Source organism: Chaetodon trifascialis, chromosome 8, assembly GCF_039877785.1.
Source record: "Chaetodon trifascialis isolate fChaTrf1 chromosome 8, fChaTrf1.hap1, whole genome shotgun sequence".
Taxonomy (NCBI): domain Eukaryota; kingdom Metazoa; phylum Chordata; class Actinopteri; order Chaetodontiformes; family Chaetodontidae; genus Chaetodon; species Chaetodon trifascialis.
The window spans coordinates 19,998,226-20,013,238 of NC_092063.1; the positions used below are offsets into that span (position 1 = coordinate 19,998,226).

Consider the following 15,013-nt stretch of genomic DNA (forward strand, 5'->3'; position numbering starts at 1 on the left):
GAATGGACTCACTGAGCTACTTTGTCCCTGTTCCAGGCCTGGAAGGCTCACCTCATGGGCAGAGAGGGCTGTAAACAAAACTCACGCAGGACTGCGGTGTCCCAGAGAACCCAGCCAGCACAAGGTAAAGCATTCATACCCACTGCGCTGACACCTACCTCCCCAACGCTCACTGTGAGAGCTGCACAAAGTGCCCATGCTTGTTGGTAAAATTTCACGTTGCAGCTTTTCCACTATTGGTTTCCTGCCTCCGAGCATAGAGGGAGGCACATAAAAATAGTGGCAGGTTTCGCATGGAGCCGAGTGTAGTGGGCGTTTGTGTATCCATTTCGAGTGATATTTCGCAATCGTGGCAGCGGTTGTAAGTAGGTTGTTAATGTCTGACACGTAACAGTCCTGTCATATCACAAGAACCCTGCTTTGCTTTACTAACCGTCTTGATTCCACAGTGACCATTGGGCTTGTTCAACCCACTCACCAGAGCACCAGTGCTGAATATATTCCAGTTAAAATCACTGAGGTTTTCATTATATCACGCCCCATTTTTAGCAGCAACTATTCAAAGTGTATTTGCACTCTGCGATTGCATCTTTATATAGTAGTGTTAACTATCACTGGTAGAGTCCACCTTCCTCTCCAGGACTTAAAATTGAGTTCCCATACACCTGAAATTCCCAGGAAGAGATGCATGCATGTGCTGGACAAAAGTAAATGAACTGAGTACGACTGTTGCACAACATTATCAGGGTCACTGTCCGCTTTATTAAAAAAAGACATGGGACCATGAATCCTCTCAGCTCACAGTTTGATCATGTGCCCTGTTAAGACGTGTTTAGTGCACCCAGTGGTCGATATGTGTCATTTTGAACTAAAGCTTACTGGTAACCAAAGGTGTCACCAAATCACCCAGGACTGAAATCTTAAGAATTAGAGTCCCAGTTCAAGTCCCAGATGAGGTCAAGAGTCATAATGACCCTGCTGACATATGGATACATTCTTTACAACAGCACACAAGATAACACGCTGAGGGGACAAATGGCTCACCGGTGAATGTGTTTACATTTCAGGGTTTCCTCCGAGGAAATTATTTATCAAAGGTGTTAAGCCACCTGACATTGTCTCATGATTAATGTAGTTAACTTTTACTGCACTGCCACTTACTACCTGTTGCACATGTCACCTATTTACATACCCTGTTGCACATGTTTAGAAATCACTTCCTGCACCTACCTCATTCTGTTTGTACTTCATGCCACTTGCACTACTTACATGTATTTATATATTTTTTTGTATATTCTGACTATTTGCACTTCTGGTTAGATGCTAAACTGCATCTGTTGTCTCTGTGTTGCACTCTGACGATGACAATAAAGTTGAATTTAATCTTAAGAGATGATGGCCTAAATAGTAGCCACCCTCATTAAATATGTAGCATTTGCTGTCTTTTATTCCATAAAAGTATATAAATTTTGTATGATATTAATGAGGGCGCTCCTCCTGTCAGGCAAGGTGGCCGCCATTTTTTTTAGGTGCTCATTCTTCTGTGCATACTTCAATAAGATTAGCATTGCTTTTTTTTTTTCTAATTCCCCTTGGGTAGAAAACAGTTAGTGGCTTCCTGCCTTCTGAGAGTAAGCCTTGTGATGTGGTCGCAGCACAGACGTACGTAGTACGTAGATGATCTCCCCCAGCGTGCAGCCACATCACCACGAGCTGCTTGCCTCATGAAACCTTCCTGTTTATACTCATATCACAGGTGATGCAGGCTGCTTTGTTTACTGATAACTAGCAGTTCTTACAAAGGCTCGCTGTAAGGATTTCTGTGTGTGTGTTTCTGTCCGTGCATGTGCGTGTTTGTGTGTGCTTCTCCAGGCAGGGCTATTGGTGGAGCCAAGCTGAAGCAGGCCTGGTCAGTCGGGGCCAGAGCCAGGCCTCTAGGCAGAGGCAGCCGGATCCCAGCCCTGGCACCCGCGGCCAGAGGACATCCACCAGGGAAGCACTGAATCTGCTTCTAAGCACCCAGGTGACAGAGGAGGAACCCAACAGCATATTTCCGGCATGGCAGCACTTTTAGAAAACAGTCAGCTGTATTCACCAACATTTGCAATAGGGTTTTTCATTTTTTGTGAGATTATCAAAAGGGAAGTCTCCCTGTCTTATCAGCTTCTGTACGAACTGGCATTACAACACGGTGTTATACTTACTGAGACACTGGTGGTTCACGGCATTAACTTTAAATAAAATCCGGTCCTGTTAAAGTCAGTGACAGAGAGTCTACACAGAGAGGAGACGGCTGGACTCACCCATGTTACATCTGTCTCCTCTTTTGTCTCCATGTCTGGTGTCACGTACCTGTCGGGCTCGTAGATGAGAGCGCACTGTGTGCCGTTTAATGACATCTCCTTGTCTCAGTTCTGAGGCTTATTTTACATATTTTGCTCACTGCCATTTGAAGCGTCCATGGTGGGGAATTGCACAGCTTCAACGGGCCGTCCATTGGTGTAATGTTGTACTTGCATAATGTTTGGGTGAGTCTGAAGATTTGTCAAAAAGACAGAAATTAAAGCAGCAGTGGCTTCTTCTCATTAGACCCGACTGTCTGCTGAAGTAACCACATCTTTCAAAACTCCACTCACTCTGTTTGAAGCTCAGGCTCTCTGTTATAAACGCGTTGGCTCTGAGCCCAAGCCGAGCTAATCCTGATGACATCACTCTGACATCATCAACAGAAGACGTTATACAAGTGTTTCCACAGGCCAGTAAACTAACCTTTCTGTTTAAAATGTGCAGAGGTTCCCTTTAAAGCTCTCCAACACTGCTAGAAAGGTGAACGTTTTATCGAAAGATGGTAATTATTGGCCGTTTTTACATCAAAAAATGACATTGGCATTGTTAAATTGATATTTAGACCACAAACTCTTCAGTAAAACTCAGGGTATAACAAAGCTGAGATGAGTGATCACTTGTATCGACTGCACAGGAGGAGTCAGGCTAAGAGCTTCCCATGGATAATCAGTGTAGTATCATTAAATATGCAATCAATCACTGCATCTTATAAGAGAATGATGACGATGTCTGATACTTAGAAACGATGCTTGCAGAGGTGCTAACGAGCTGAACGAGGTTTAGTTACAAGCAGAGGACTTTTGTCTCTTGGCACCGCTCCAGCAGACGAAGCTTTTGTCCTAAAGCCATCGACAAGCGGAGTGTCACTTTACTGTCAACTTCACGCTTTGCCACCTGGTTTACATTTTGTTCCTTGTCTTAACTCGATTACACACAGAGAATGAATTAGCACTTTGCCAAAGGGACGATGCCTCACCGCTGACTCTTCAGCGCAGCACAGACTTCATTTTTTTCCCTGCTTAATGCCTACCGATAACCTTGAGTGGATAGCACAGTTTTACATGCTCTACAAGTCTAGTGAGAGAAAGTTCATCTTTTAACTGAACAGAATTGTTACATCAAAATACAAACACCCCGGTGATGAATGTGCTGTATACAGTAGAATTTGTGTAGCACCGGTTTTTCTTCTTCTTGATTTGTGCTGAATATGACCCAGACTGACCCCAGCAATCACCTTGAAGCACTTCAGTGGCTTTAAACTGACTTTAAGCACAAACTAAAGAGCTCTGTTATGTTTGGTAGCAATGTTATGACCAAGTTGATTGTACTTTATCTGTGATTCACCCTCAGCCCAGAACAGAAACATCATTGAAACAGCCTGAGGTGTTTTCAGATTTTTGAATATGCTTTTACAAATGACTAAGGTAAACTCTTTATGGGTGTATGTGATAACACCAGCTGTTGTGTTAGTGAAGAAATAACTAAACAAGGTCAATATAGTCGATGTATAAGAGAGTGTATTTAGTTTCTAATCCATCACATTGGCTTAATATGCTTCTGTATCGAGGACTGTTGCAGCAGTGGATATTTTATTGTCTTTTTATGTGCATAGTAGTCAGTATTTTCTGAATGCTAATAGTTTGGGCAGGAAATGGCTATTTTTTCCATCAGAGTATCTGTATTTGTTTAAATAAAGCTGCATTAAGCTTAATATTGCATCTTATTTCAAATCTCCCCCCAGTATGGTGCTGCTCTCCAGCTGTTCACACATCAGTATGAGTCAAATACGGCAACAGTCATTCTGTATTTACAAAGCTGACAGAGAGCTCCAGTTTTATTTACACTATCATACAGAAATCTACAGAAAAATTCTTACAGCCCTTTGGTTTCTTTGGTTTTTTTCTTCTGTGAATCATACACAAATGAATCAACACTTAAAAATTAAAGGTGAAATAAAACAATATATTAACTTAAAAACATTCAAACCATTTGATTTGTATAATGTCAGTACCCTTGACAATAATCACTCATCTATGAATGCAGAGGTTTGTTCCCTGCAGTGTGCTGTGAGTCCACACAATTCGCTTTGACAGCCACACTGAAATCCTGAAATCAGAAATTGTCAATAAAATCAGCAGTTTCAGAGGAACACCTGGATGTAACAAGTCAAGTCTTATTCATGCCTGCACAAAGACGCGCTACAACCATCACACCCATGTCTCTGCAGCAACACTGGATCCCAGATTAACTTTGAAGGAACTCCCAATCTCAAATGGCACCAAGAGTTAGAGGCCTCGGGTCCTCCCTGGGCTGCGTGCGCACTGCGGGGCTGTGTGTTAGTGGTTTCACAAAATGGAAAAATCAGAGGAGGGATAGTGGAGAGGAAACCCAACCTGTCCACGAGAGATCCGCCGCTTTAATTTGACATACAGAAAGTTTTCAACACACGTGAGCATTACATGTTGAGTGGATAAAACCACTGTTGTAATGAAAATATTTGCCAAAAACCGCCATCTCTGCACAGATCACGATGTCTGATCTCTTAAAAAGTCCTCTGTATTCCCACTAACAGCTCAGCTTCGGTGAGGTGATCTGCCGGCGGTCATATGGAGGTCTTTTGAGCACAGATCAGTTCCTGGCTGTGCACCAACCTCCACATCCTGAGCAGCTCCTGCGCGCTCAGCTTGTGCACCACGATGAGGTTTTTATAAAAGCACGGCTCGCTGTTCATGGGGCTCACCCTGCGCCTGGTGATGCCGAAGGTCCTGAAGCCCGGGTGCATCTCTGGGGTCAAGTGGAGCTTCTGCAGGCACATCCCCAAAAACACGTCGTCAATCGGGTACAACTCCAGGTCCTCCGAGACCACGAAGAGCCTCCTGGCCAGCTGGGAGGACATTAGAAACCCCCCGCCTCCGACGTAAGGGGGATATGGCTTATCGTAAAGCTCTTTGGGGATGTAGTATTTGCTCTGCCGGTTTCGGATGGGGATCGCCTTGGAGATGGTGTCCCCCACAAACAAGTCGGCCTGTTTGCGATCCTCCACCTTGAAGCCGATGAGCTCCAGCAGGTTGTGCGTGTTCACAAACACATCATCGTCTCCTTTGAATATGAACCGCACGCCGGAGCAGTAAATGTCGAACCACTTGAGAAAGTTGACCTCTTTCAGGGTCAGGTTGAAGAAAGTGTCCATGAAGTCCCACTGAAGGATGTCCCCGTAGATCAGGTCCTCGTACTCGATCAGTTTCTGGAGGTTCTTTGTGTCTTTGCCGGTCGTCGGGCTTCCCAAAAGAAATAAAGTTCTGATTTTCTTCCCTTCCACCGTGTGTTCTTTGCCCCAGGTTTTGCGCACCGCCTCCCGCCGGTCGTGCTGCTCGATAACGGACTTGACCACCATGAGGAGGTGCACCTCTCCATCCGCGCATTTCTCCGGGTGATTGATGAGCATGGGGAAGTACCTGCAGTGTCGGTGCAGAACGAACTGGTGAAATCTCGGGTCCAAGCGCCGGAACCAGTCCTTGGTCCTCACCGACGCGTCCTCGCTGCAGTTGAGAACCTGCGCGTCCCAGGAAGCCGGAGTCCCGTTGGAGACCCGTTGCGCGTCCAAATCGTTGCTCGGCGCTGGAGAGACTGGGCTCCCCAAACTATTTTTCAAGACCCCCTTTTTGAATGAAAAACACTCGGAGCCGCACCAGCCGGCATCCCTCGCGTGCTTGACTCCCACTCCGTCCTTCTCTGCCAGTTTCAGCTTGTGGATCATGAGAAAAGACGCGAAGACTAGAGACAGACTCAGCAGGGGTTTCAGCAGACCGACCCGCTTTCTCCGAAAAAAGTGATCCATGGCTCTCACTGCGGCGCGCGGAGACCCTCAGACGCTGTACCTTTTGACATCATAGTCTTTCACAACTGTGCGTCCGAGCTGAGTCCACCACCGCCGCCCCTGCTCATTTGGACCCCAGAGGTCGGGTCCTCGGCTATGTAAGAGCGCTGACAGTGAAGTGGCCCCGGGGCCTCTTTTGCCCATGACGGCGCTCAGTGGACTCACACGTCGCCTCCCGGTGCGGGGAAATGATGCAGGACACGCAGCATGTCCCCGGGCGTCTCCCTCTTCTTCTTCTTCTCTGCCCTCTGTTTCCACACAAACTGACTGGGAACCTGCTGATGCCCCCCCCCCCCCCCCCCCCCATATCTCCTCCCTCTAACGATCCACACTGATCAGCAGGTTTCTCATCTCTCTCTCTCTCTCTCTCTCTCTCTCTCTCTCTCTCTCTCTCTCTCTCTCTCTCTCTCACACACACACACACACACACACACACACACACACACACACACACACACACACACACACACACCAGGTGTCCACCACAACAGGAATTATTAAAAAAAAACAAAAAAACAAACAAACATGGAAGCAAACAATGGACTTCTGAAAGACTTCATTAAACGTTACACGTTGACTGCGACTATACCAGAGGGTACAAACAAGTACTGTATATAAGCACAATAAGACAAACACAACAGATCTAAAGCAACAAAACAAAAAATATACATAAAGCACTGCATCAAGGAAATCCTTACGCCAAAGGTTCATGTTTTCCTTTTGGTAACAGGTATTTAAAGGGAAGAACCAAACCTTTTTTTCCCAATGTAATTTCAACTATTCCACATCAGTATATCATCAGAGTACAATATCTTGTTGGAAAGCTGATTTTCTTATTGAAGCGGAAGTTTCACAAGCATCAACAGGTGGAACAACAGGAAAACTCAACATCAGAAGTATCTCCAATATCCTAAAGGAATGACATTAAAAACAAAGGGAAAATATTTTGGAGTTAAAGAATGGACGAGCTGCAAGGTATTCTGAATTGCCACAGTTAGTCATTTGGTTTAAGTGAGTGTCCAAACAGTACAATGTAGTTTTTGAAACCAAGTCTCAAATATTAGAAATAAGACATATCGTTAGCCTCATAGCATAATTGCCTAAGTCATTTTTTGGCCAAATTGAGATATCTGCCTAACTCTACTCTCCTGACACTGCTGCTTCATCCTGCCTTATCGCCCGAAAACCTTAAAATATGACTTAGGCAATTATGCTATTAGGCTAACGATATTTCTATTCGCTCCCACACAAAGGATGGAATTACAACGTCTCTAGTACCCTCTTGTGGACGTTGATGAGAATTACATTGTGTTTCCTTCTTGTTCATCACCTCACACCACCCAGTTAAACCAGAACCCCAAATTTTGAAAACCAGAATTTGACTAAACCAGCATTCCTCTGACATTATGTAATATATACAACAAAGTCCACCCGGTGAGCTGACAGCCGCTTTGACATGAGAAGTTTTGAGTAATAGGGCTTAAAAGCGGAAAACGGTGATTTTACTTTCAAAATAAAATCCTGGATATTCTATAAGGATAAAATACCTGGGCGTATTAAGTCTTATAAACGTGAAAATAATGAGTAGACACGTTACAATAAAAATATCCAAACAGAAATGATTAATGCAACACACGGTCAGGTGAAATTGAGGATAACATTGCGGTGACGAGACGAGACGCTGTGACCTCTGAGTGAACCTCACCAACAGGAAATACACCGAGGCGACGACGCCTGATCGTGAAATTACAGTAGTTGTTGACTGTAGCTAGCTAAAGCCAATTTCATCTGAAAGCTAATAACGAATAAATTAGTCGAAAGTTTAATATCGGGGTCGGGAACTACTAGCAAATGGTGCACAAGGTAGGTATTTAGCAGGGCTATTAAACAAACGGGTAGAAACAGCAGTAAGTGTCACCGGTAGCTCAAAGCAATCCTGCTAGTTTTATTAGCTCGTAACGTTAGCCGATATGTCGTGATCGGTTATCGGACACTGTTTTGCTGGCTCTAACAGAAAATGAGATCTTAGCTGTAACCATAACCTCCAGGTTTGTGTCATCGTAACTACACACAACGCTGAAGAGATTATTGCGCCATGTGACTTTAATTTGTGCGTGGTACGTGACCTGCCGAAGGGCTCCGTAGGTTTCGCCGTGGTGGCTTTTTTTTTTTTTTTTACGTACGATGCAAATTTAATTGTAGAAGCTCATTTACTTCACTGGAAAAACGGTGTCGTTTTCATAGTTCCAGTGTTTGTTATGAACTTCAATTCGGCTCGGCGTGGACACGCCTGAAAGGTGTACATGAAACGTCAATTGAATAAATGGTTGAGTCGTGGAGTGACGTTAAATTTACAACATTTTGGGAGGAGTTTGGTCGGCGGCGTATACGGAGTGTTAAGGTTTCCTCCAGCGTAAACAGCAAACGGTGAAGAGTTACTTGTCCCCTTTAACATCGTGTGATCTGAATCCAGTATATCCTAAACATAGTTCTTAATACACTCACTCCACCAGCTGTCATTCAAAATGTGAAGTTTGGTGAAAGGCATGGAAAGTTGAGGCCTTTGCGAGTCGCAAATCTAATGTTTCCTACTGAAAAGACCACAAATTTCAAGCAGTAGAATGAATATTTTCAGTGTTGGACAAGAAAACAAAAATCCATCAGGACTTCTACCCAGTCTTACAGCGTATGTGTGACTAAAACCATGCATAACATCCTTAAAATGCTCAACTCAAACAAAATGACTGGATGGTCATCTGAGGCAGCCAATTTATTGCTGCTAGGGATGAAACAAACCACACTGTGTTGCTTTGCAGATGCCGGGTCAACTTAGCAGCTTGAAACCCAGAAAGAGGAAGAGCAGCTCTGAGGTCAAAGGCACCAGAAAGGTTTGTGTTAACCAAGTTTTTCCTCTGATTTGGACTGTTGTAACATTCACAAGTGCAACTGAGAACTATGCAGGACACACACATTGGGCTCGCTATTATACCTTGTGTCTTTCCAAGTGTGAGATGATTAACTTTGTGCCACCAGACTTCTGCTACAAGGAGGAGATGCATGAAAAATCCAAAGACGCAGTCTGCAGCGGAGAGCAGCGCGGCAGTCGGTGGTTACAGTAAAGCAGACGGGCCTCTGGAGAGACTCTCTCACATCAGCTGTGAATGCCACCAGGCTGCAGGCAGGAGGAGATGCTCAGCGTCACCGGAGCTTGAGGGACCGGAGGGCAAAGAAAATGAGCTGAGGACGGGGCTGGATTTGGACGGCTGCAGAGGGAACCGCACCGTGGACAAACAGGAGCCTGAGGACATGGATTGTGAAGAAACTGGCAAAAGCATCTTCCCAGATGATGACAGTAATCAGATTCTTCCGGTGGAGCAGTTCTTTGGAAACTTGGACGCCGTACAGGTGAGGCATTGTAGTTCATCTCCATAACAGGCACTAAGGGAATAGAAGTATGATCTACCAGCGACATATTTTAGACTGAATCTGATCACTTAAATGCAAAAATCTCCTGCCTCACAGCGCCTGGAGAGTGTACCGAGCAGTTTTAAGTCACTTTTACATCCATTAACTCAAATGGAAGACAGACGCACTGCCTGTTGCAGAATGTTTGCAACACCGCTTACATGCCTGCACAGTTATGTTCTGTTTGACTTTTGGTAAGTTGTTCCCGTATTTCCTGTTAAAAGAGCAAGAAAACCGTATCAGTGTAGCAGTCATATGGAAGAGATTTCTCAGGTCAAACTAAAGGGTGCTCTGATAACCACAGCGTTTTTCATTCTGCAGGACTTTCCTCAGAGATCATCAACTTCTGGCCACGTTCACAGGGAGAGCAGGAGACGACATTACTACGCACGAGAGGACAGCGACGAAGAGGGGGTGGGCTTCAGCAGTTTGCAGCGTGACGACAGAGGGGGCACTTAGTGGAAAGGAACTGCACTTATCGCTGTGGTGGACTCCAAGTTGTGCCAGTCAGCACTTAGGAAAAAGCAGCCGGGTAAAACGACCAATTCAGATGCAGCATCTAATCGGCCCTAAAACCAGTCACAAATACGCCGTGTGCGACGCCGCATGAGTCACTGGTGATGAAATTCCCCCCAGCGGCGTGAACCTGTTTGCTGTAGCTGAATCTGCTTTTTGATGACCGTCACTTAGGGACAAGCCGACATTATATGGGTGTACTGTATTTGCCTTAAACCTGCCGCTAGTACCCCACCATGTTTACCACATGATGACATAACACGACGACCACATTTACGACTTGAGTTCTTGAAGGTGAACTTTGAAATGTCCGATTTTTGACTTGACACGAACCGTCCAAACACACAAAAATGCCAAATTTTATTCAACCCGTAACATTTGGCCTGATGCCTGAATGCTTCATTTCATTTCTAATTTTTGTAACATAGCTATAATAATGGGGTCAATGTAGCCACTTGTGATGAACACAAAACAGTAGTGCTTGTTTTATTATTTATTGCTGAATTTATGCTCACATCAGCCCCATATAGTCATCTCTGGTGTCATCTGGAGAGTGTGTTGGCACTTTATTTAGACAAATCAGTCACATAACGTACTGCTTCATCATTTGTGTGCATCTTGACATTAGCCTTGTGAAATGCCAAACCGTGCTGGATTCAAATAACAAACTTCAAAAAGCTCAGATGACAAGTGATAAAATGGAAAATGGCTTCAGACTGTATGAAAATGATGAGGAAGGAGTGTACACATGTCAAGAGCAGGTCCATAATGAGAGCTTTTAATATCACAAATTCAGTGTATATGCCATTTTTCACCAAGTGTCTCCTCAGCGCTTCTTTGTGTGCTCGATTTTTGGCAGCTGCTCAACATACAACACATCTGTCTGTATATCCTGAACATGTATCACAGCAGCTGACAATTATCCCTGATTGATTTGCAAATATGACAAAAAATGTACTAAAAACAAATTAAACCCATTGCAGTTACTGATAAGTCTTCAGTGGAAGAAAACTAAAATGAACTTAAACCCGACTTTGAGGATGTCCTCTAATTTTAACAGCGATTGCATTTGTGCTGTTCAAATCCTTTTTTTGTACATAGCTGATTGTTCTGACCATCCAATCGAACGTTTTATATATTTGTACTGCCTTATTTATGCCAAATGATTTTCGTATTCTATGCAAACTTCTGACTGAGTGAATGCCTTGTACGTCAGTCATTGTAATCCATTCACGCATTTTACATGGTGCCAACGCAAAGAACAAATAAATGTTTTTCATGATTTCACCGTTTGTTGCAGTGGAATTACTTGTTTGTGACAAACTGCTGCCAGTCTGGATTGAGGCTCTGCAGGTTGCACCGGCTCAGAAAGCAGAAAACCATGATAGCTTAAAAAAATCTAGTGAGGTAAAGGGCAAAGTTGCTTTGTGGATCTGAGGTAATTATTCCTAGAACTGAGCTGTGTAATACGTTATCCTGTCACTGTTCATACAAATGAAAGAAAAAGTTTTCATAAGACTTATAAATATTCACACCAAGCGCCTTTTCCTCCCTTTGGCTTGTCGGAAAATCTCCTTGGGGTCACACAGCAGGTCGTGGGCACCTTTGTTGTGGCACACGATGTGAACCAGCTTCAGGTTTTCCCTGGTGAACAGCAGGCGGTAGAAGTAGTGCAGGTTGACGTCAGCGCTCTTGTGATTCTGGAGAGCGTCCTGCAGAGCGGGAATGACCGTCCTCTTCTTTTCAATCCTGGAAACGAGATGAAGAATAAACACTTCGAGTTATCTTGTTCCAATTAATACTTCACAGACTGGAAGCTCTACAGCATGACTGGTTTATATGAAACATGAAGTTAATTTATTTTCCAACGGATTAATAGTTTTGAGACCTTAAAATGTGATCAAGCGGACACAGATTGCATGTTAATGACAGGTGGACATGGGCAGCAGTAGCCAGCATGTGGCTGGGCTCGGTTTGTCCTTTGGGACAGCGAAATGCTTTCTTGACTGTCCCACCTGTGGTCCAGATTCCATGTGCTGAAGACGACCCTGCTCTCGTAGCTGCTGTAGGGGTTGATGGAGTGGAGAGACAGGCACACTTTCTGGTCAAATGATCCCTGAGGGGGTAGCAGAGAAGAAGAGGTGTGAACAATCCCACTGAATAACTGACCTCAAATGAGCTGTTCTGATTACAAAAGTGGTCTCAATTTCTGTCTGGCACATAATGAGGGTGAGCTCTGGTAGACCTATGAGCGCGTTGGTTTTCTACCTGTCATACCTGGCAGGTAAACCATCCTCCCTGAGTGCAGAGGCGATCTGGCTCCTTTACAGTCCTGTCGAAGTAGCAGCCATTGTACCCTGCTGCCTTCAGCATGTCCTTCAGGCACGCTGATGCTTTTAGAAACTCTTGCTTGACTTTAGCCTTCTGTATGCTGTTGGTGGCACCAACCACCTGAGAACAGAGCCAGAAAACCAGTGTTAGATGTTACTGCAGACACCTGAGGATTCATCAACAGAACACAGAGTTTTACCTCCTTCATGTAGCTTCGTATCCTGCTTTCACAGTTGAACTTCATGTAGGCAGACTTGGTCTTGAATCGAGCATCGACACCTGAAATGAAAGCCCACTTAAAAGTCTCAACTGCAGATGAATATGGAGTCACGTCAAGTGTTTTTTAATGAACCACATTCATGTTTTTTCATTGCTTCATTAGTTACAATGTTTGCTTTCATGTTGTACTAATTAGAACATTATTTAGAGGTCATATCCACAGTATCAATCACTTCAAGACCAGTGTTACCCACTCATTGACCTTTTCTGATTCTAATAACAACTGTAATAATGTTAGAGGCTGATGATGGACATTCAAGCACGAGCTGTATGGATAGCCAGAGTCTCCATTAGGCTTAGTACCTTTGAACCAGTCCTTATCCTCCTCTCTGCTCTCCAGGTCAGATCTGTCCTCCAGGTTCAGCACCAGTTCAGTCAGGATTTTACGTCTCTTTGGCGTCTGCTCATCAGACAGGAGCCCTTTCGCCGCTTCAATGAGGCCATCGCCGTGCAAGCCTGTGCTCAGTAGCTGACCGATGTCATAAGCGACTGAAATCAGAAGCACAGGTCCAGAAGAAACACACACACGTTTAGATGTGAAGCGTTTGTCTTGATGTTTTTTTAATGGTGTCTGAGGATGCTTCACCTCCTCCGCTCCATGTCTGATCTCTGGAGAGAAGAACGAGTTCAGTGTTGTCTGCCAGAGTCTGGAAGTATTCCTCTGTCACCTCTGTCCCATCAGCACACAAACACACATGCGCACCAGAAAGTGGCAACTGGAAATGAGGATGACACAAAATTAGACAATAATAAGAACAATAATATGTTTCAAATTCAAGTGAAAGGAAGGCCCAAATTATGACATTTTGGTTCTTTCTGTCTTACAGTATTACCGCTGTGAATACTGTGACACCTACCTATGGACAAAAAGAGTTTGTGTAACTGTCAGCTTTATTCTCATCAAAGACGTTTCACAGTTTTTCCTGGATGTACAGACAATCCGGAGACACAGGCTATGATGACAGAATACACTGACATGTTCTTCCTAGTTCCAGTTGTTCTTTATAGATTAAATGTTCCCTGACACCACAGAGCAATCTATGACACGGTTTGCTCAGATGAACTTTGTACATTTATCTAATGTATCTTGTGTTTTGGTACAGTGAGGTTAATCAATATCTGTATGAAGGTAAACTGGACTGAAACATACTTGGTATTGTGTTCAATTTGAAAAGGACAAGTTTGAATGATCTTTGCTATGAAATATCTGTTGTGTCGCTTGCTTTGTACATACATATTTATCCACACTGGTCTAGATTAATGTCCTCTATATAGATTTCTAACTTTGATTCATTTTCTAATCATCTGGAACCTGCTGCCACCTCTCCGCTCTGCTTGTGTGCTGCTCTCATAATAAACTCTCCCCTCTCAGTATACATCAAGTTTTTTTTTTTTTTTTTTTAATCTTAAATGTCTTATCTTATGCCGATAACTGGGTCACGAACATGCGATCACATCACTTGTGGATCCAAGACGTCTGAACGTCATGTGACAAATGATTTTCTCCCACTGATTCACGATTCGCCGAATCTTTTTGAAGGTCCGTATGACCCTGGTCGTGACCCGTCCGCCCCGTATCAGACTGTTTATCACAGAAGTCAACAAAGTACAGTTATGTGTGCCAGCACTAAAAATGTACTCACAGTACCCCAAAACAGTTACCTGTAAAGTCACCAGTGGTTCCAGTGAAACAGCTGTGTTTCTACTCTTTATCAACAGTACTGACTTTTCTGTTTTCTTCATCATATCCTCGACAAAGAGAAAGCGGAACGGGCGGTGACTTTTCCAACTATTACAAAAACACAACATATGGGCTCACCTGTAATAATTTACAGCCTTTTTTAAGCAACTCCTTCACATCTTTTGCTGCGACCCCGTACTTTCTGTTTTCAGTGCAACTCCTAATTTTGACAGGCTTGTCTTTCCTGAAGAGTCTTAACATCGCACTGCCGTCAGTTTGTACCTACCGCTTCCGTCTTCTTCCTCTTCACGCCACGCAGCAGTGGTGTGTTGCTGCCCCCTAGTGTCCCTGTTCTACAACTGTCTTTGTTTGATCAGACGCTGCTGTGAGTGAGTATTCAGATATTTGACTAAAACACTAATAAATGAATAAATACCCAATCGCTACCGAAAGTTAAAAAAAGTACATAAGTACATAAGAATTATCAACAAAATGTATAAAATCTTCAAGTACTCACC

The 15,013-nt window shown here is 44.0% G+C and overlaps 4 protein-coding genes across 4 annotated transcripts in view; 2 read left to right on the plus strand and 2 right to left on the minus strand.

Moving 5' to 3' along the window:
• The window catches only part of cep104 (centrosomal protein 104), a 34,041-nt gene extending 29,984 nt beyond the window's left edge, over positions 1-4,057 (plus strand). Inside the window, exons 21-22 of the mRNA XM_070968731.1 lie at positions 37-124; positions 1,873-4,057. Coding sequence (XP_070824832.1) covers positions 37-124; positions 1,873-2,003 — 219 coding nt within the window. The 3' untranslated portion in view covers positions 2,004-4,057. The remainder of the gene's footprint in view (positions 1-36; positions 125-1,872) is intronic.
• An 81-nt stretch (positions 4,058-4,138) lies between these two features.
• b3gnt7l (UDP-GlcNAc:betaGal beta-1,3-N-acetylglucosaminyltransferase 7, like) lies at positions 4,139-6,380 on the minus strand. The gene has a single exon (XM_070968732.1). It carries the CDS (start codon positions 6,182-6,184, stop codon positions 4,949-4,951), a length of 1,236 nt encoding a protein of 411 aa, XP_070824833.1. The 5' UTR covers positions 6,185-6,380; the 3' UTR covers positions 4,139-4,948.
• A 1,559-nt stretch (positions 6,381-7,939) lies between these two features.
• Positions 7,940-11,491, plus strand: c8h1orf174 (chromosome 8 C1orf174 homolog). Its single transcript, XM_070969383.1, has 4 exons — positions 7,940-8,086; positions 9,040-9,111; positions 9,257-9,628; positions 10,010-11,491. The coding sequence occupies exons 1-4, from the start codon at positions 8,075-8,077 to the stop codon at positions 10,145-10,147; spliced, it is 594 nt and encodes a 197-aa protein (XP_070825484.1). The 5' UTR covers positions 7,940-8,074; the 3' UTR covers positions 10,148-11,491.
• dffb (DNA fragmentation factor, beta polypeptide (caspase-activated DNase)) lies at positions 11,475-14,791 on the minus strand. The gene is made up of 7 exons (XM_070969382.1): positions 14,634-14,791; positions 13,401-13,530; positions 13,118-13,303; positions 12,735-12,814; positions 12,482-12,655; positions 12,220-12,320; positions 11,475-11,953 (listed from the first exon to the last, which is right to left on the minus strand). Exons 1-7 carry the CDS (start codon positions 14,754-14,756, stop codon positions 11,734-11,736), a joined length of 1,014 nt encoding a protein of 337 aa, XP_070825483.1. The 5' UTR covers positions 14,757-14,791; the 3' UTR covers positions 11,475-11,733.
• Positions 14,792-15,013: the final 222 nt, after the last annotated feature.